The sequence below is a fragment of the Propithecus coquereli genome, unplaced genomic scaffold (assembly GCF_000956105.1).
Source record: "Propithecus coquereli isolate 6110/MARCELLA unplaced genomic scaffold, Pcoq_1.0 Scaffold9, whole genome shotgun sequence".
Classification (NCBI taxonomy): Eukaryota; Metazoa; Chordata; class Mammalia; order Primates; family Indriidae; genus Propithecus; species Propithecus coquereli.
The window spans coordinates 5,752,909-5,774,927 of record NW_012155284.1 but is presented as its reverse complement, the minus strand read 5'-3'; the positions used below and the strand labels follow the sequence as shown (position 1 = coordinate 5,774,927).

Sequence of the window (22,019 nt, the reverse complement as noted above, 5' to 3'; positions counted from 1 at the left end):
TTCCTGTCCTATATAATTCAGTAGCTCCCAATTACATACAAGTTTAAGACCAAACTGCTTATCACACCTTGCTCCTGATTACCTATCCACTGTCATCTCTTAAAATTCACTACCCCTCATACTGTATACTCCAAACATACTGAGAAAAGTTTCTTTTTTTTTTTTTTCCCCAAGACAGAGTCTCACTCTTTTGCCTGAGCTAGAGTGCCATGGCATCAGCCTAGCTCACAGCAACCTCAAACTCCTGGGCTTAAGCGACCCTCCTGCCTCAGCCTCCCGGGTAGTTGGGACTACAGGCACACGCCACCATGCCTGGCTAATTTTTTCTATTTTTAGTTGTTTGGCTGATTTCTTTCTACTTTTAGTAGAGACGGGGTCTCACTCTTGCTCAGGCTGGTCTTGAACTCCTGAGCTCAAGCAGTCCACCCACCTTGGCCTCCCAAAGTGCTAGGATTACAGGCATGAGCCACTGCGCCTAGCCAAGATTTATTCATTTTTAATACTAGGAAAATTAGAGCAGATACTGAATGGTAAAGTATTTTGGAAAATTACGAACATTTTTTATTATGTTTACTTTATTGTCTTCTGAAAATACTATTGTTATTAAAAGAAACATTTATTGTATTTGAATACATTTGGCATATTTATTATATTTCATCTTACATGAGTAGAACTTAACTGTTTTCTTGACTTTGAAAGGAAAATCAACTATATTATGATCCTTCCACTGGAATTTACTACTACTGTGATGTGGAAAGTGGTAGATATCAATTTCATTCTCGAGTAGATTTGCAACCTTATCAGACTTCTAGCACAAAACAAAGTAAAGATAAAAAATTGAAGAAGAAAAGAAAGGATCCAGATTCTTCTACAACAAATGAGGAAAAGGTAATATCTTCATAATTTAAAAAATTTACATAATGATAACAAACCAAAATTTTTAAGGAAACTGAAAATCATTCAGTAACTCTATATTTTAAACATATCCATTGAGAGAAGATGTCAGAATCCAACCCCAAGGAGATTTCAGATGGAGCAAACATGGACTTTTTCACAAATTTTCAGTTACTGGAAATGGAGGGCGTTTCTTAAAATTTGAAGGAGGTAGATTTAGGGCAGATAAAATATCTTGTGTTTAATTTGGAAGAACAACATTCAGACCCATTGATAAGTTGATGTCAGTGCACAATTCTCAATAAAAAATACAGTTTGTAGGTAGGCAGGTTCAACTTTCTTAGTCGTGTCGAGCAATTTCTTGCCTACTAAATTAGCAGACATTTAAAAACCCATTGCTGGCAAATAGGGAGTGATGTACATGTTTATTAGGATTAAAAGTTTAAATGGCCTGCAAGATTTTGGTTAAGAAAATGGTGGTACATTTATTTGAAAAAGTATTACTTAAGCATTCAAATGGTACTTTATAAAGGGAATTTAAAAAATGTTTATGATATGCATTGTGATACAATGTTAAATTGAAAGAAAGAAGATATAAAAAATGTTACCAGTGTTCTTGCTACTCCTTAAACAGGTAAAGTTGGTGGTTTATAGTCAGGAAAGTAGGCTTATTTGTTGTATTGGTATTTTGTGAATTGTGGCAAGTATTTGATATTTTACTCTTGAAATTTTATCTCATGTTTTTCTCTTCTTAACCAGAGAAAAATTACTTAAAATAATACCAAATTCTAAAGTTTACATGTAGAATTAGGATTCTGTTGGATTTATTTTCTGTTCTCTATTCAATTTGTTTCAAGTATTACTCTGTTTTTCACTGACAGTACCTAGGAATAGAAGAGTGTATGACTAAACTACAAAAAATTATTTTTCTATTTGCTTTCAAGACCTCTATTTTAATGGCTTGTGCCTATTTGTAGTGGTAGAATTGCTTGAAATGCTACGTTGTGAAAGCACCTCTCCCTGGCAGTGAGAAGAGTGTTTAGGGATCCTCAAATGGCCTTTCCTGACAAAGCATTCTGTGATATTTCAGTCCAGCCTATGTCCCATAACTGCTTATCTTTACCATCTTTCTTTGAAAATACGTGAACTCCTGGACAGGAATGTAAGAAAAATCCTGATGGAATTTTGAGAATTCCCTGAGGATTCTCAAAGTTAACTGTGAAACTATGAGAGACTAGTTAGAGTATCCTCATCATTTTCTTTATTTTTTAAGATACTCTTGAGCCATACTTTTTGGAAGTAGAGGGTATATGGAAGGAAGACAGTAGTGTGAGGAGATTTGAGTACGTAACTTGAAATGTACATATATGCCTCAATGCCCGTGTGCAAGCACCCTTTCTTATCTCTTAATACCTAGCATGGTGTATTGACAAATAGCTTATAAAAAGTAGCACCTCTGGCAGTTTCACTTATTTTCCCCCTGCATATGTTGTCAATAAGCAATTAGTAGTAATAATAATAAAATATACACGATCGGAAATTGCTTTTTTAAAAAGTATATATAGGTAGGGAAATTTTGCTGTAATTTATGAGGCTTATAAAGCTCCTCATAGTTTTCTAGCTCCTTGCCCTTGTTCTTGTCCTTGGTGAGTTTGCATTGCTTCAGGTGTGTATAGTTTATCACACCGTGAATGTTTAGCCAGTCTCCAAACTAAATTTATGTTGCTATTAAAAATATGTGTATGAGATGCTCTCATATTTTATAAAATAACAGAAGAACGTATGAATTCACTTCATCATGTTGCTCTGTGATAGAAAGAAAATTGAGAGTGTATTACAAACCAAAGGAAAAAGAGGAAAATAACTCTTTATTTCTTGTAAGGCTAAAATAATAGATTTGTCTATTGTACAACGTGGTGACTATAGTTAATAACAATGTATTGTACTCTTGAAAATTGCTGAGAGTAAATTTTAAGTGCTCTCACCACAAAAAATGGTATGTGAGGTACTGTACATGTTATTAGTTTGATTTAGCCATTCCGCAATGTATACATATTTCAAAACCTCATTGCAGGCCGGGCGCGGTGGCTCACGCCTGTAATCCTAGCTCTCTGGGAGGCCGAGGTGGGCGGATTGTTTGAGCTCAGGAGTTCGAAACCAGCCTGAGCAAGAGCGAGACCCCATCTCTACTAAAAATAGAAAGAAATTTATCGGACAACTAAAAATATATAGAAAAAATTAGCCAGGCATGGTGGTGCATGCCTGTAGTCCCAGCTACTCGGGAGGCTGAGGCAGGAGGATCACTTGAGCACAGGAGTTTGAGGTTGCTGTGAGCTAGGATGACGCCACGGCACTCTAGCCCGGGCAAAAGAGTGAGACTCTGTCTCAAAAAAAAAAAACAAAAAACCTCATTGTACATGATAAAAATATATAATTTTTATTTGTATTGAAAAGTAGATTTGTTCATTTACCACAGGGCATGCTGGCTATATATGTACAACAAATTTATAATAAAAAGCTTATGCTGTGTATGTTGAAATTGGGGGATAAAAGAGATACAACTAATTTGTACTTTATACTTTTATGTATTATCAAGTCAATAAAGTACTAAATTTTAGCAAAAGTACAATTTTGGTACATTGGATACATTTCGGTCTTTAAATTCATGTTGTAAGTGAAATCAATTCTTATTTTATGTGTTGACTTGATAATTGGTTAAAAGTTTAAAAGAAAAATTTAGAGTAGATGTATACTCTAGGCCTGCATTATGCAGTAAGCTAGCCACTGGCTATATGTGTGACTAATGAGCATTTGAAGTGTAGCTAGTCCAAATTGAGATGTGCTATACGTGTAAATATACTCTGGATTTTGAAGACTTAGTACAAAAATGGATATAATCCACTCATTAATAATTTTATTTTTTAAATGTGGCGACTAGAAAATTCAAGAGCATAAATATGGCTTACATTACATTTTTGTCAGACAACATTGGTCTAGGTTATCACATGTTTCAGGCAATACTTGATGAGGGCCTGGACTGGGAATGTTAGAACATTGAGAAAAGATAGAGTGACAGATTTGGGATAAATTATAGATGAATTCTCTAGCACTTAGTAATTAATTTCATATAGTGGCTAAGGGGTGTCAAAGATAACTATAAGATTTTTAATTTGGATGATAAGAGGATGATAATATCATTAACCAATAAAAGGAACATAAGAAGAGGGGATACAGATTATAACTATTGTTCTTTTACTGTACATATATCTTTACTAACTCATTGAAACTCGATGTGATGTTATACTGTGTTTAAGATGATTCTACCCTGTTCCCACCTGTATTACCCACCCTTCTCCAGGATTTGAATTCAGAAGATCAAAAAGTCTCCAGTGTTGAACATATAAGCTGCAATGAGGGAGAAATTTTTCCAAAGGTGAAAAAGAAGGCCAAAATAGACAGTCATTACAAAAATAGTCCTGCAGAATTCACTATTCCAGTTAGTGGAAACACTGCAGAATCTCCTCTTAATGAAAGCATCTCTAATTCAGCTTCACTTAAAGATGAAGAAATCACAGAGACTGATAGTGAGCCAGAAGAAGGTGAAATTACAGACTCTCAGACCGAAGATAGTTACGACGAAGACATTACCAGTGAAGACCATGTGACTGCTGAAGATACTGAGGATGAAGGTGAGTAAATAATCATTGTTTTAACTTAAGTCTGGTAATTATAAAAGAGCAAAACAATTGAAATTGTTAGTGACTCATACAGTATATCTACCAAAAAGTAAATGGATTATTTTAATGACGTTATTGAAAATTTTGTCGGCTACTCCTTGGGTATTTTTAGAGAGTAGACTGTGAATAAATGACTAATATTAATACTTGGACCTTCAGAAAGTTTCATTGTGGCTTCAAGGCTACATGTGGCCCTCCAGATCCCCAAGCGTAGCCCTTTGATGGAATCCAGACTTCACAGAAAAATCCCTTTAGTAAAAGGATTTGTTCTATAAAATTTGGATTCAGTCAGAAGGCTACACTCAAGGATTCAGAAGGCCATATATGGCCCCAAGGCCAAAGGTTCCCCATCCCTGGATCAGTAGAACATAAAGCCAAGCTACCTACATTCTAATCCTAAAGTATACATTAAGTCTGTTTTAGTGGGCTGGATATTTGTAGTCTATTTTCGTAACTGGAAAAAAGCAAGTTGCCTTTAAAAAGTGTAGTTCATAAATTCAGTTACATAGGTATTGTAAATCTAAATTTTTTTTTTTTGAAGATATAAAGACACATTTTTAAAACACAGGATTTTATATTACAGTTGGCCTTCTTTATCTGTGGGTTCCACATCCATGGATTCAATCAACCTCAAATGGGAAATATTCAGGAAAAAAAATGGATAATTGTACTGAACATGTACAGACTTTTTTTCTTGTTATTCTCTTAATAATACAACTATTTACATAGCATTTACATTGTATTAGGTATTGTAAGTAATGTAGAGATGATTTAAGGTATATGGGAGGATGTGCATAGGTTATATGCAAATATGCCCCGTTTTTATATAAGGCACTTGAGCATCTGTGGATTTTAGTATCTGTGGGTGGGTCCTGGAATCAATTCCTCACAAACACCGAGGAACAACTGTATAGTCTGTAAACTTATTTTCTTTTGTTCTCAGTGGAATTTCTCTTTTTTTAAAAAAAGTGGACCCGATTTTTCTAACTTAAAATAATTTGAAAATTTGTTTGGGATGTTTTCAAATTCCAAGAACTTAAAAAGGAGAGAGTTGATTATTTTATAACTGTGATAGATGCTAAATATGCTACATACCTTTATGTTGGTCACTTTAAATTAATAACAATGTTAAGCCTTACTCATTATTATATATATGATATATAGCAGAATTTAAGAAGCTTGTTTTAGTCAGAACTAAGATTTTTAACCAGTATATTTTTATTTTATGGGTATCTCCTAGGTAGCCCTATGAAATTTTTTTTCGTAGCATTTAAATTAATGTTTACCCACTTTTTTCCTTGGCAGATGAAGAAAAAATTTGGCCCCCATGTATTAGAGTAATTGTTATTAGATCACCAGTATTGGAGACAGGATCACTTTTTATCATTACTGCTGTAAACCCTGCTACAATTGGAAGGTAAAAATGGTTAATATTATTCTATCATTCTTTCAGTTATTTCAAAAAGGCTTTATTGAGTATGTATTGTATATCAAGCATTGTTCTATGTGCTCTGGATACAAAGAGGTCTAAGGCAAGATCTCTACCCAAAGAAAGCGCAGTATGAAGGAAAAAAAAGAGATGTAAACAATTATTGTGTGAAAGCACAGGAAATCTAGAGTAGCAGTAAGGAAACTGGGTACTCTATAAACAGGAGACTTATTGTGATAGACTTGCATTTTAACATTATCTATTTTTAAAAATTCTTTCCATGTCACTCTGTAAGTGCTGCATTTATACAATATGCTTCATCGTTTCTTGGGCTTTTGGCTAAGATCAAGTATATAATATACTTCAAAAATTATTAAAGACACTTTACCTTACAGAGAAAAAGATATGGAGCATACTCTCCGAATCCCTGAAGTTGGTGTCAGTAAGGTAAGCTCTTCATTTTTCAAATATAGTCTCCTGGGTGTAATTTGTAAAATCATCATTACAAGAGAAAGCTTATGGTTTTTCTCCATTTCATAGGAAGGTTAATATTCAGTGTAGTAATGGTAATGAAGGCAGTGCAGATTTGTTTATTCCTGTGTTGGAGAAAATAAAAATTCTTTGTCATACTTTGAATAAACTAAATGATGTTTATTTTTTTAACAGCCTGGAGCAGGAGTAGAAAACATATATTAATCTTAGTATTAAAGTAGTACCTATTTAACAAATATTTATCTAGTGAAATAAATATGCTACATTTTATGGCATTCAAAAATGAATCATACCTGGGCTCAAGCTTCTTTAGTAGGTGCTTACTTTAAGCCCAGAGTATTTTACAACCCAAGAATAGTCTGTCTTCTACCACCCAAGGATCTTGTTTACAGCTTTTCCCAATTGAGCCTCTAATGGTTTCAGGAAAAAAACCAAATGATTTTTCAAAACAAACAGTAGAAATAGAATCGGAACTTAATTACTAAGTTAAAAGAAAAAACAAAAAACAAAAGGTTTAGCTACTGAGACTCTTTATACTAAATATTTATCTTTTTCTTTAGTATGTTTGCTATGTTTTTCTTCCTCTCTTCTCTTGTTTCCTTTTTTTTTTTTTTTGGCCTTTAATAATTCCTATTTTGTTTATATTTAATGGACTATAATGTGGAACTAAAGTCGATTTTAAGTGATTTTTGGTTATTTTGGGGATGAAATATGTTTCCCATTATTAGTTTGAAAGTCTAGTTACTTTCATTTTTTGGGACTGATTCAGAGGGGGGAAAATCCTTATCATAACTCTAACCAAATTATCTTGCTTTTTTACTTTTACTGTGAGCCCTGATTCTCCTGCCTTCAAAGAAAACCCAGTCTTGTAACTTAAATAACAAATAAGTCCTTCCCCACCTCCAATCTAAAATATAGGTGGTTCTCTGGCATTTTTGGTTTTTTTCTTTCTTTTAAACTAACATCCACTAGTGGAGTAGATAATTTGTTGGTGAAATTTGCTCTGTCAAACATATTGTTGTCATTATGTTTGACAGCATATATAACACATATCCAAAGAGATGAAAAAAATGTTTTAAAAATAACCTCATACTGATATTGGGAGGAAAAACAAATATTTAACCACTGGGTAGAAGACTTTCTGAGTTTAAAAAAATGGTAAAAATCACAAAGGACAAAATAATTTTGACTAAGTTTGATGCACTTTATATGTTAAATAATAAAAGGCAGACTAGGACAGTTACAACAAATAGGACAAAATATATATCCTCTGTATTTTAAAAGCTCTTGCAAATTTAGTATTTCAAACCCCACTATGACATCAATAGGTAAGTGAGCAAAGGACATAAATAGAATATTCACAGTGAAGGAAATATGGTTAATATATGAAAAACATTCAGTCTTTCTAGTAATCTGAGAAATACAAATGAAGCCAAAGTGTCAGTTTTTATTCATCATATTTCATAAATATAACTTCTATTGGAAGCATAATTTAGAACAGCTTTTTTGAATAGAATTTGGCAATATAAAAAGATTTGAAACTGTTTTAATCCATTTATTGTTCTAAATTCAGCTGGAAAAAATATACGAAGGACGTAAACAAAATTTACAAAAGATGGAAACCCAAATGGCTAATAAATATAAGAAAAGTTTTCAGTAGTAATCAGGGAAATGCGAATTAAAATCACAACCATAAGACTTTATTTCACACCTCTTAGGCTAGCAAAAATTAAAAGTTTTGACAATATCAAATTTGGTTAAGGATGTACAGAGCAACAAGAATTCTCATAGATTGCTGGTATAACCACTTCGAAAAACAATATGTCAGTATCTAGTAAAATTTAAGATTTTCATATACTGTGATTTAATGATTCCATTCCTAAGTGTATACCCCAAGCAACACTTGCATTTTGTACATAAAAAGATTGCATGTACAAGAAAGTTCATAGCAACATCTTTTCAAATAGTAAAATCTTGGAACAAACTCGGATGTCCATTATCAGAAGAATAGATAGATTATGGTATATCCACACAGTGGATTACCATTCAGCAAAATGAATGAACTACAGCTGTACACAACAACTGGGTGAATCTCATGACTTAATGTTAAGCCAAAGAAGCAGAATAAGAGGAATATATGAACAAAGTGCTTTGGAATAAGGAGGGAATGATTAGTCCTAAGTGTTGAAGATCTGGAAAATTTCTCTGAGAATTTGACCTTGAGTGTTTCAAATCATGTTCTGTATTAAGAATTTTTAATGTTATGGACAAATACTGATATTGGGTGAAAATTTTCGAATTGTGTATATGTAGTATAATCTTTATATTAAAAAAGTAGAAGAGGTAGGACATATACTAAATTATTAATGGTAATTAAATGTAGAATTATAGATAATTTTTTCTTCTATAGCATTCATTTTGCTACCAGAAGCATATAATAATTTGTATTCAGAAAAAGTATTAAAAATATTAAAAGTTAAATTATCAGAGAGTAAAGTTTACATCATATCATAGTGAAATTATTATCCATAGTTTTAAAAAAAGTATAGTACTTTATAATTGCTTGATTTTTGTTTTCTAAGTTTCATGCAGAAATTTATTTTGACCATGATTTACAAAGTTATGTCCTTGTGGATCAAGGCAGTCAAAATGGCACAATTGTTAATGGAAAACAGATTCTTCAGGTGAGTATGTATGTATTAATTACCTGCACATTATTTTTAAAACTGAAATGAAATTTTTTATTCCTGAATGCCATAGTCATTATAGATATTATTTCAGATTAGAGTCAAGCCCAAATGTGTTATTTGGAAAGGAATTCCCAGAAACATCTAAAAAAGTATATAATCACGATACTTGGTTGTTGAGTTTTGACTTCTAGTTATATATCTATGCCTTATTTTTAGATATGAATGCATTGTAAAGCCACTCAGAGTAAATATTCTTATATCAACTTTAGAGATCCTCCTCCTTTTTTAAAAAATCGTCGTAATGGAATTGTTGCTAAACTGGAAACTCCTTGAAAAGCAGGGGCTATGTCCGTCCAGTTAATGCTTATATCCCCAGCACATAGCAAAGTGCTTGGCATATAATAAGAAAATACATGGGAAGAGGGGAGAGAGGGAAAAGAGGAGGTAAGGAGGGAGGCCTTATTCTTAGTCTTATAAGTTGCTTGGTTCAGCTTTCTTCTCCATTAGTAGAACTTTTTTATGGGTCATCTCTGGGGTTGAGGAAATGGGTGCATGTGTGTACATGTGTGTTTCTATCTCATTGAGAACCATGTCAAATAGTTTTTAGAAATTATAATCAGACAGTCTACTTACAGTAGACATAAAATAACCAACTATTTTGGATTTCTGTTTTGTAAAATATTTCCTCTCTAGCCAAAAACTAAATGTGATCCTTATGTACTTGAGCATGGAGATGAAGTGAAAATTGGAGAAACCGTGTTATCCTTTCACATTCACCCTGGCAGTGATACCTGTGATGGCTGTGAACCAGGGCAGGTTAGAGCTCACCTTCGCCTGGATAAGAAAGATGAATCTTTTGGTATGTGAAGTATATGTTACATATTGGTATGATAACTTTTCTCTTTAATTCTCTGCATGTTCTAAAAAATAGTATCAGTCAGCTACTGGCTTCTTTTCTAATTGATGTGATACCATATTGAGATACATTTATACAAAGCCATCAGCCTAGATATAATTGATATAATAATGGATGGAGATATATTTCAGTAAATATTATCATATGAGTTTTAAGAAATAACTTATGTTTGAAATTTGAGACCTAGTCTTACAAATTATGATCGTAGTTGATTTTTCTATGCAGTAATTTAGCTAGGTGATGTTGTGGCATTAGGTTGCTTTCTGACCAGGAAAGAGACTGATTAGCTCTGTGTAGTAGGCTTTTGAAGCAGACTGCAGTGGTAGCTAAATGTCCTTCAACAATAATTATACTTGAAAGTTGCCGAGAGAGTAGATTATAAGTGTTCTCACCACACAAAAAAATGACAAATATGTGAGATAATGGATATGTTCATTAGTTTGATTTATCCAGTTCACAATGTATACATATATCAAAACATCATGTTATATACCATATATACATTTTTAACATATATACAGTTTACATATATAATTTATATTTTACATATATGCAATTTTGGTCAATTAAAATAATTTTAAAAGTAATTGTGACATAATATTGATTTCCTTTTAACTTCTGTTCACTGGTATGAAAACAGTCATCCACAGTTAAACCCTATCATATAATATTAACATAGAAAATCATAGGCCAAGACATTAAGGGTTATTGGTTGATGTTTTCTGTCCTTTTGATTGTTCGTGTCGGTATATTGTCTGTATGTACCATTATTTTTTATAATAGCACTGTAGGATATTGCTGTTGTGCTTTAAACCCACCCATCTAAAGCTCCTAAAACTTAAATAGATACTTTGAACCAGTAAGAGGTAATCTTTTTTTCACATTAATTTTTCCCTTTAGATGCCCAGTGTGCATGTTCATTGTTTACTTTTTATTTTCTGATACTAATTTAAAAATGAATATGTCACATTATACAGTAACACGAATTTTGGATTCTGCAATTTTTATTTTGCACATGCCTGTGTTCCTTTGGAAAATTTACTAAATATTTCTGCATTTGAGATTCCATTATAATAATCATAATGAAAAATTGAGGTGTTCATTGTTCATTTTGGTATCTATACTGTAATCTTTCTATATTACTTTCTAAGTAGGTTTAGTTACCAAAATGTTGAAAGAACATCATCACAACCCAGGACACTTACATCTGAGATCTGAAACCCCTGGGCCATAGGCTAGTACTGGTCCATGGCCTATTAGGAACCAGGCTGCACAGCAGGAGACGAGTGAGCAAGCCAGTGAAGCTTCATCTGGATTTACAGCTGCTCCCCATTGTTTGCCTCACTGCCTGAGCTCCACCATCTGTCAGATCAGTGGTGGCATTAGATTCTCATAGGAGCATGAACCATACTGTAAACTATGCATGCGAGGGATCTAGGTTGCGCGCTCCTTGTGAGAATTTGTTTGAAACCATATCCATCCCTCCTTGCCGCTCCCATCTGTGGAAAAATTGTCGTCCATGAAACCAGTCCCTGGTGCCAAAAAGGTTGGGGACCCCTGCTTTATATTAATGTTTATTTCAACTTCTGGTTAATCTGAATGGGTTACTGTTAGTATTTTATTAATTAAATATCATTAGTATTTTCTACAAATCAGATCTAATGGATTTTTTTTTAACCAAACCTTTTTCCTTTTAGTTGGTCCAACATTAACTAAGGAGGAAAAAGAGTTGGAAAGAAGAAAAGAATTAAAAAAAATACGAGTAAAATATGGTTTACAGGTAAGGATGTTAAATACTGTTTCAAGTATTAAGCTGTATATCTGGGTTTGAGTAAAAAATGCCTTAGATATGCTGAGTATATTTTATATATAAATAAAGTTACTTAGTATGATTTTGAAATTTGTGTAATTTCTATTGTTTATTCTGATATTCATAACCTAAGCAACTGTTGAGGTTGCAGTAAAAAAGTGGATAATAATAGCAAACATTTGAATAACAATTTTTGGTTTTCAAAAAACTTGCATTAAGATACCATTCAAGGCCAGGCACGGTAGCTCACGCCTGTAATCCTAGCACTCTGGGAGGCCGAGGCGGGTGGATCGCTCAAGGTCAGGAGTTCGAGACCAGCCTGAGCAAGAGCGAGACCCCCGTCTCTACTAAAAATAGAAAGAAATTATTTGGACAACTAAAAATCTATATAGAAAAAAAATTAGCCGGGCATGGTGGCGCATATCTGTAGTCCCAGCTACTCGGGAGACTGAGGCAGTAGGATTGCTCGAGCCCAGGAGTTTGAGGTTGCTGTGAGCTAGGCTGACCCCACAGCACTCTACTCCGGGCAACAGAGTGAGACTCTGTCTCAAAAAAAAAAAAAAAAGATACCATTCAAGTAGCTGGGTACAGTGGTACTTGCTTATAGTCCTAGCTATTTGAAAGGCTGAGGTGGGAGGATTGCTTGAGGCCAGGATTGAGGCTGCAGTGAGCTGTGGTTGTGCCTATGAATAGCCACTGCATTCTAGCCTGGGCAATATAACAGGATCGTATCTCTGGAAAAAAAAGATGCCATTAAAGAACATAGTTAGAGGACTAATACTTCTGATTTCAAGACCTATTATAAACTGCAGTGATTAAGACTGTATCATATTGGCATAAAGATAAACAAATGAATGGAACAAAATAATGAGTCCAGAAATATAGCCATATATACACATATATGGACAACTGGTTTTTGACAAAGATGTGAAGGCAATTTGATGGAGAAAAGGTGATCTTTTCTGGCAAATGGTTCTTGAATAATTGGATGTCCATATGCAAAATAACAACAAAAGAGCATTGATCCATGCCTCCTGTTATATACAAAAATGAATTGAAAATGGATCATAGATATAAATATAAAACCTAAAACTTTAAAACTCCTAGGAAACTTTTTTTTTTAAAAAGGCAAAGATTTCTAAGATATCTTAACACCAAAAGCACAGTTCCTAAGAACAAATTGATAATTTGCACTTCCACAAAATTGAAAACTTTTGCTATTCCAAAGCCACTTTTAAGAGAATGAAAAGATAAGCCTCAGACTGGGAAAAATATTTGCAAATCATATATCTGATAAAAGACATATCCAGAATACATAAAAACCCTCAAAACTCAGTAATAAGAAAGCAACTCAATTAAAAACTGGGCAAAAGATTTAAATAGACATTCCACCACAGAATATATACAGATGACAAATAAACACATGAAAACTTGTTTACTATCACCAATCTTTAGAGAAATGCAAATTAAAACCACATTTAGATACCATAGTGAGATACTACTACTATTAGAATGGCTACAATTTTAAAAACTGACTATAACAAGTGTTAGAAGGGATGCAGAGGAACTGGAACTCACATTGCTGGTGGGAATGTAAAATGGTACAGTTGCTTTGGAAAACAGTTTGGTAGTATCTTAAAAAGTTAAACGTACACCTATCATGATTCAGCCATTCCATTCCAAGATTTTACCCAGGAGAAATACCAACATGTTCATACAAAGACTAGTAAGCAAATGTTCATAGTTATTTTTTTTGCAATAGCCAAAAACAGGGAAGAACTCAAATGTCCATCATATATGAATAAGCAAACAATAATATATCTATATGGTGAAATACTATTTAGCAATTAAAAAGCAGGAACTTTGATGTAAGCTACAACCTGGATGAATCTCAAAATAATTATGTTGAGTGAAAGAAGCCAGACAAAATGAGTATATACACTATGCTTTCACTTGTGGAGCAAGTTCACTGTGCACTAGTTTTCAACTTGTCTGAGTTCTGTGAGATAGAACACATTCATATGCAACATGAAGCAGATTTATTACTTATAAATAGGCAGCAATGGACAACAGAAGCCCTAGGATTCATTGTGAACCAGTCAAGCTGCCTTCTGGGCAGATGGAATCTTGACTGTGTGCCCCACTGGCACAGCAAATGAGGGACCCTGGAAAACAGCCTACCTTGGGTTACATACCCTGGGGCCACGTAACTCACTGGGCTAAAATGTTGACGGACATCCCGTTTCTAGGTGGGGACTAGAACAGAGCCCTGGCTGTTCCAGCTAGTCCCTCCTTATCTCTGGATATTGCATTCCAGCATATGCCACAGTTATTTTTGAGAACTACAAGTAAGAAAGGGGAGAACTGTCTTGCACCATTTATATAAACTTATAGGAAAGCAAACTAACATATTGTGACAGAAAGATGATCAGTGGTTACTTGGACATGGGGGAGGAATGATATATAAGGAAGCTCTGGAGGGCTAGATTACAAAGAGGGACAGGGACGCTTTTGGGTGAGATGGGTATGTTTATTATCTTGCTAGTGGTAGTAGTTTCATAGGTATAGAAATCTCGAAAGTATCTTATACACTCTTATATATGCATAATTTGTTGTATGTTAATTATGCCTCAGTAAAGCAGTTTTTAAAAAGTTACCATTTAATCTTATAAGTAGACCAGGAAGGTAATTAATATTTCCAGTGAATATTAATATTTCCAGAGAAACTAAAGCTCAGTATCCTCAGCTACTAAATAATAAAGCTAGATATAGAATTTAGGTCTTAAGTATATTTGTCCAGTGCTTTCTATACTTCATAAAGATGTGGAAAAAGAAGTTGCTGCCAAAAAATAACATATTTTTCTGCAAAATCATATTTTTTGCTGTTCGTGTTTTACTAAGAGAAATCACAACAGAAAAAATGTCAAGGTAGGTCAATTTGGGAGGAAAATAGAAAACATTTAAAGAGAGATGAAAATTTTCTCAAATTTCAACTCAATTTTATCATTTTCTGAGGGAAGAATTCACCAGGGTAGTTAATTTTATATTTTTCTTCTCTGTTTAAAAGCAAAATTAAGTAAAAACTTCTGTAGTACTTTCCTTGAGTTGCCCTTCAGTCCCTAGCACGTATCTGGATGAATGTCATTCTTTTTATATAAAGATCAACAAGTAATAACAAAAGGGAAGTGAAGCCTTCTCTGGAGCCCCAAGCTGAACTGACTGCCTCTTCTTTGTGCCACTGTCACACGTTGTGGATACCTTTATTGTTGAACCAGTCATACTGTAGCAGCTAAAGATTATGTGTGTCTTCCTTCTGGGATTATAAATTTCTTTGCATTCCATCCCCTAGCATGGAACTTGACATACTCTTTACTCAGTGAGTGTTGATCGACTGACTGATGAGTCCTATAAATGGAGTGGTATGGAAGCAAAAAGCTATTATTGCCAGGGTAAAAGGGTATTTTCCTTTTTCTCATTTTTAAATGTCTTTTTGTATTTTTCCCTTCCAAGAAACAGTATCCAAACTACTTTAGGTCCTTTGGAACTTTCAGTTCCTTAGAGAAAGGGGGAAATGATTTTTTTTCCTAACTTAAAGGGTTCTATATTTTTCTTTGAATTCTGGTAGTTCATATGACAATGTCATATGAACACAGCATTAAGTCAAAATATACTATATTTTCACCATATTATCTTTTTACCATCTATATTTATGTTGTGGTAGAACTTGAAATAATACAAAAATTTTAAAGGGGATAGAATATAAATAGCATATCTAATATCACAATTGTCTTTCTATCATAGCTTTATTTCATTGTTTATAAAAGCCACATTGAACCACATTTGTTAAGTAAGGCAAATGTACAGACGGTGCATTTTTATTTATCAACTTTCTTTTCTTCAATGAGTATTTTGTGTTTGTTAAGAATATAGACTATGAAGATGAAAAGGCGTTGAAGAATCCAAAATATAAAGATAGAGCTGGAAAACGTAGGGAGCAGATTGGAAGTGAAGGAACTTTCCAAAGAGATGATGCTCCTGCGTCTGTTCATTCGTAAGTATTGAATTATAATTGCTTGAAACTTGCTTTGTTCCATAATCACATTCATAGGGTGGTCTGACTTACAGGGTTATATATTCTAATAAGTAACCTTTAAAGGAATGGTTTCAGAACAGGATGGAAACACTAAGTCTACTTACACTTTCTTCTAATATTAGAATTCCATGTTTCTCAAGCAAATTGCTGAGAATGTACATGAGCACATATACTTAAACATTCATATATGCATAGCTAACATTCTAACCACCCAATGGAGTGAGTATACTTTTATATACTAGATATCTAAAAGCCTGGACTAGTAAGAGATTGGTATGAACTGGTATTTTTTATAATTATTTTAATACTCTAATATACGTATTGTTCTTGTTGACCCTGAAATACTGTTTTTCTTATTTATTTATTTTTTTTGACTCAGTTATATTCTCTTGGTAAAGAAGCTTTAATATAGATGAAAAATGTGATTTTGAGGCCTACAATATAATATTTCTGCATTTAATCGTATACTAGCTAAATTTTTTTTCTTTTTCAATATAAATTTTGGGTTTAGTTAAAATTTAAATCTTTCATGTAGAACTGGTAACTAATTATAAAATTTTGATTAAATATCCTATTTCATTGGTTCTAAGATATATTACTTATAGAGTTTTATAATTATAAATGGTGGCAGTGTTTTCTTAATGGTACATAAAATTACAGTGCATTTTACAATTGCTGGAGTCAGATCCATCATCAATACTAAATTTGATGCAATATAATATTACAAGTTAGATACACTAAGCAACACACATTAGAGTTAAATAAGGTAGAAATAAGAAATGAAACACATTGGTTTGACAATGTTTGGTTTGTTGTTATTAAAGAGCTAATTTAGCACATTCTGTAGAACTGAAAAGATAATCTGATAGAACATAAAATTAAAACATCCTTAAATTAGCAGAATACAAAATCATAGGACAAAATGCAGTTAGTGAGGGAGAGGTTTTATTTCACTTTACCCTTTTAATTAATGTATAGCATATGTACAGAAAATATATAAATCATAAGTAGCTATCAAAGCACCATATAGGCTGAAAATTAAAACTAAAAAACAAGTATATACCTTAATGATACAACATAAGATTAGTGCATTGCAGAATATACATTTATTAGACAAGAAATAGAAGATTTCAGTAACCCCAGAAGCCTACCCTCCTTGTGGCCCTTCCTAATCACTGTCCCGGTGTCCTCCCCAGAGGTGACCACCAGCCTGACAGCAGTAGATTAATTTTACTTATTTTAAAATTGTAAATAAATGAAACAATTCAGTGTTTATTTTGTGTCTGTATTCTTTTTACCTCACATTTTGTTAGGTATAGTTTATTTTTATTGCTGTGTAATATTCTATTGTATGATTATACTACAGTTTATCCATTTTAACCATTGATGGACATCTGGATTGTTTCTGATTTGTTTCTATTACATTTGCCAGAAGAACATTCTTTCTTATGTCTTTTGATACATATGTACATGCTGTTCTGTTAGGTATATGTGTAGGAGTAGAATTTGTGTGCCTTCAACTTTATTAGGTAATGCCAGTTTTCTAAAGTAGTTATACCAATTTTTAATTCATGAATTTATTATAAATGTGGCCTAAAACATCTTTTATAAATTAGCTATCCTCTTAATTTTCCTCAAAGTGAAATTACTGATAGCAACAAAGGTCGGAAGATGTTGGAGAAGATGGGTTGGAAAAAAGGAGAGGGACTGGGAAAGGATGGTGGAGGAATGAAAACTCCGGTAAGACTTGCATTTTCTTTCATTCATTCATTCTTACAGAAAACATTTATAGTGTAACATAATGTGCCAGGCATTGCCTTAAGTGTTAGGAATATAGCAGCAAGCAAAACAGACACGATTACTGCCTTCGTGGCATTCGCAATTACCAAATACATACGCGCGTTTTATTTTATATTTTATGTTTTTAGAAAGCCTTGTTTAGAGTCTTTTCCTACATCAAAACTGGGATAGTAAGTGATATTTCCTGAGCCAAAAGTTCTGTCTTTTAGTTGGGTTTTTTTTGTTTTTGTTTTTCCTTTTTTTTTTCCCCCCCGAGATAGGGTCTATCTCTCTGTTGCCTGGGCTGGAGTGCAGTGGTATCATCATAGCTCACTGCAACCTCAAATTCCGGGACTCAAGCCATCCTCCTGCCTCAGCCACCACACCTAGCTAATTTTTCTGTTTTTTTGCAGAGACTGGATCTTGCTCTTGCTCAGGCTGGTCTCAAACTCCTGGCCTCAAACAGTCCTCCTCCCTCAGCCTCCCAAAGTGCTAGGATTACAGGCATGAGCCACTGGGCCTGGCCTTTTAGTTGTTTTTAATGACTTCTTTACTGTACCTGGTACTGAACATTGTAGGAACAATCACAGTGTTATTTTACAAACAGGCAGATTCTGCATTAGCTGGAGAATCTATTAGGTTCAAGAATTAGAGCATGGGCCGGGCGCGGTGGCTCATGCCTGTAATCCTAGCTCTCTGGAGGCCGAGGCGGGCGGATTGTTTGAGCTCAGGAGTTCGAAACCAGCCTGAGCAAGAGCGAGACCCCATCTCTACTAAAATTAGAAAGAAATTAATTGGACAACTAAAAATATACAGAAAAAAAATTAGCCGGGCATGGTGGCACATGCCTGTAGTCCCAGCTACTTGGGAGGCTGAGGCAGGACGATCGCTTGAGCCCAGGAGTTTGAGGTTGCTGTGAGCTAGGATGACACCACGGCACTCTATCCCGGGCAACACAGTTGAGACTCTGTCTCAAAAAAAAAAAAAAGAATTAGAGCATGAACATGCATATAGGGAGTAATGTCTGGAAAACAAAATAGTGTTTTAATTCTGTAGTCTCATAGTTCATAGGAGGTTTGGGTTATCTTTCACAAAAACCTTAAAAAGTAACCTGACTACAGAACTTTCATGATAACTGCTTGGTACCTAAAGAAATAATAGATTGATGAGTGTGAGTATATAATAGTTTTCTCATTTTCATTGAGGTACAATGAAAAGAACAAAAGTTTTGTAGTCCAACCTGGGCTAGAATATGTGCTTTTACCATCTGCTAGCTGTGTGGCTTTGGGCAGGTTTGGACTTCAGTTTTCTTATGTAAAAATGGGAATTATAAGAACAGTTTTTCAGGGATGTCTTGAAGATAAAGCCCCTCAGCATGGTACCTTACATTAAGCATTCAGTAACTGGTAGGTTTTAATGTTCCTAAAATATTGGGAAGGCCTCCCCTTCTGTTAGGAAAATAATCAAATTCTCATTAAAACTCTTAATGTTTAGCCTACTTGTTCACTTAAGTGAGGATAGGACAGTAGGTTTAAATATGTCCATTGCCTTTATTTCTAGTTCTGTTCAACACGTAAATGAAATTTGGTGATTGCTGTTTAAGGAGCACCCTATTTTCTGTAGAGTTGCCTGTTATTAACAAGAAAGACAATGTAGAAAAATGAGTTTAAGTTTCATTTTTGATAGTGTGTATATTTCTCTATGTATTTGATGCATTTAACAGGTTTTTCTTTTGCATCAATGTTTAATAAATCAAAAAATTAGAGTACCAAGTTGGACACAGCAGATTTCAATGTATTTAGACTCTAAAATAAGTCTACTACTTAACTTTTTGTGACAGATCCAGCTTCAGCTTCGGCGAACGCATGCAGGCTTGGGGATAGGCAAACCATCCTCAATTGAAGATGTTCATCTTCTCCAAAGCAAGAGCAAAAAAAACTGGGACAAAGCACGAGAGAGGTTTGCTGAAAAATTCCCAGAAACTAAACCTCAAAAAGATGCATCAGGGACCATGCCTTGGGTAAAAGGGACTGTAGAATGATGGTTAATCATAGAACAGTATTTAATCTTTTTTGAAAAAGAGTTTGGAAACTCTTCTTTTATTGCAGAACTTTTCTCCCCAAAAGATTCAGTGGCACAAGGGAACTGTGTCACAGTTTACCCTCTCATGATTCAGAAATATGTAATAAAGTGTGGTTTGCAGCTTTTAAAAACCATTTTTTAAAACTAAATAATAGTGACTGAATCAAGTTATGCAGTAAGTGGACTAAAGTTCACAGGACATGGAAAAGGTTACCAAATTTTGTTATTTTATATTGTCATTTACAACATCCATATAAGCAACTAGCCATATAAGTAAAATTCATATGACCACTAATGACTTAATTGTATATCTGTCCTCTGGAAGAGTTTATCAGACTTTGTTATTTTATCTTGTCATTTACAACATCCATATAAGCAACTAGCCATATAAGCAAAATTCATATAACCATTAATGACTTAATTGTATATTTGTTCTCGTCTCCATGTATTCCTTATGGTAAGGTGCACAGCAAAAGAAAGAAACATCAAAAGTTTATAAAAACAGTTCTGACTATATGCATCCTTGTTTAAGCCCTTTAGAACCTAGATAAAAAATGTTGAGAAAACATGGGTAGTGGTGCATAAATTGTATTATCCTTGAAATAGGCTGAGTAATATTATCAAAGAACTAATGAACAGGTGACATGTTGTAGTAAATTAGTCTTTTATTGCTTTCTTCTGTGAAGAATCTGTTGATTGTACTATGTATTCAGCATTTACCTTTGGTTTGTTTCATAGCTAATGGAGATATTTAGGTATGAACAACTGAGTACAGTATTGAAATATTCAATGTGCTGGCATTTGTAGTTTTGATAAATACCATTGCGGGCAATGGAGTTGTGCCAGAGAAATCTGATTTCTAGTGCGAAAGGAATACCTAGCCAAGGCCTCAAGCTCAAGATACTTATTAAACATGTCCCCAAATGCAATAAAAACATTATAACATTAAAAAGAGTGATTTGTTGAACCAATGATTTAAACATACTGATATGCTTTGAATTTGCAACCAGCCAGAATTTTCCTCTTTAAGTCAGCAGAGCAATAACAAAGGAGAGCCACAAGTATTGAACTGTAGTGCAACTTTCTGGGTGCAGGTGTCACTGCTCTGCCAGATATCACTATTCTTTTCCTTTCTGTTCAACTTTTCTCCCAGCTGTTTGCTGGGAAATTAACACTGGAACTGACCCTTTTCTGGCAGTGAATATAAGCTATAGCTCCTCCGTCTACTATAAAGAAATGTCTTTGAGATTTAGAAATAAGGAAAGGAAAATTCTGAAAATAAAAATTATACAGTAGTGAAGATAATTCAGAAAGAAAGGCTACCTATTGGAATTTCCAGTCTAAATGGTATAAGGTGCTTCCGGAGAAAGGGAAACGGGGAAAGAGAAATAAATTGTGACTAAAGATAAGAGATACGAACAAATTGTCAAGTCCCTATAAGGTTTACACTGGGATAATCAGGCCCTATAACTCCAAATTTGGATGAAGTATTTTTCTGTATCTTTCCTGGCCACCTACACAGTTTAACACATATATTAATATATGAACATTAGTCTTCAAGGCAGCAGGAGTGCCCTGCATTATTTTCTCTAAAATAGAAAAAGAAGTATTGGTCTAATGTGGTTCTGGTGCTGCTACCCTGTATATAGGTAACAATATATAACCCCCCAAATAGATTTTGCTTCTGGTGAACCTTACTCATTGGGTTCATATAGACTGACTATAATATTTTCCATTATTTTATGGGGAAAAACTTTTTTCATAGTTTTCTTTTGTTAAGAAAATAGGAAACTTGAAAATGGTGATAAAAATTGAAATGTATGTGGTGTTTCCATTATTAAACCCTTTTGCAGATCTAAAGTCTCAGGGCTACACTATATAATGGTTAAAGTGCTGAATAATGTCTGGGTTTATTTCCATCTGTAAAATAATATCACATACGTTTGTCTTGAATAGCAAATGAGAAAATGTATATAAAAAGCACTTTGTAAACTGTAAAAGTAATACAAATATGAGCTACTTGTTTAGAAGTATAAATGTGAATTATGTACAATTTGGATTCTGCATAAAATTGTTTTGTGTCTAATATTTTAAATA

At 33.7% G+C, this 22,019-nt stretch overlaps 1 protein-coding gene across 1 annotated transcript in view; it reads left to right on the top strand.

The window, feature by feature from the left end:
• AGGF1 (angiogenic factor with G patch and FHA domains 1) overlaps positions 1–20,085 on the top strand; it is a 27,504-nt gene extending 7,419 nt beyond the window's left edge. Inside the window, exons 5-14 of the mRNA XM_012664628.1 lie at positions 700–888; positions 4,253–4,583; positions 5,937–6,048; positions 6,456–6,507; positions 9,135–9,236; positions 9,936–10,101; positions 11,856–11,938; positions 15,892–16,019; positions 17,702–17,801; positions 19,681–20,085. Of these exons, the coding sequence (XP_012520082.1) occupies positions 700–888; positions 4,253–4,583; positions 5,937–6,048; positions 6,456–6,507; positions 9,135–9,236; positions 9,936–10,101; positions 11,856–11,938; positions 15,892–16,019; positions 17,702–17,801; positions 19,681–19,881 (1,464 nt within the window). The 3' untranslated portion in view covers positions 19,882–20,085. The remainder of the gene's footprint in view (positions 1–699; positions 889–4,252; positions 4,584–5,936; positions 6,049–6,455; positions 6,508–9,134; positions 9,237–9,935; positions 10,102–11,855; positions 11,939–15,891; positions 16,020–17,701; positions 17,802–19,680) is intronic.
• The last annotated feature ends 1,934 nt before the right edge of the window (positions 20,086–22,019 follow it).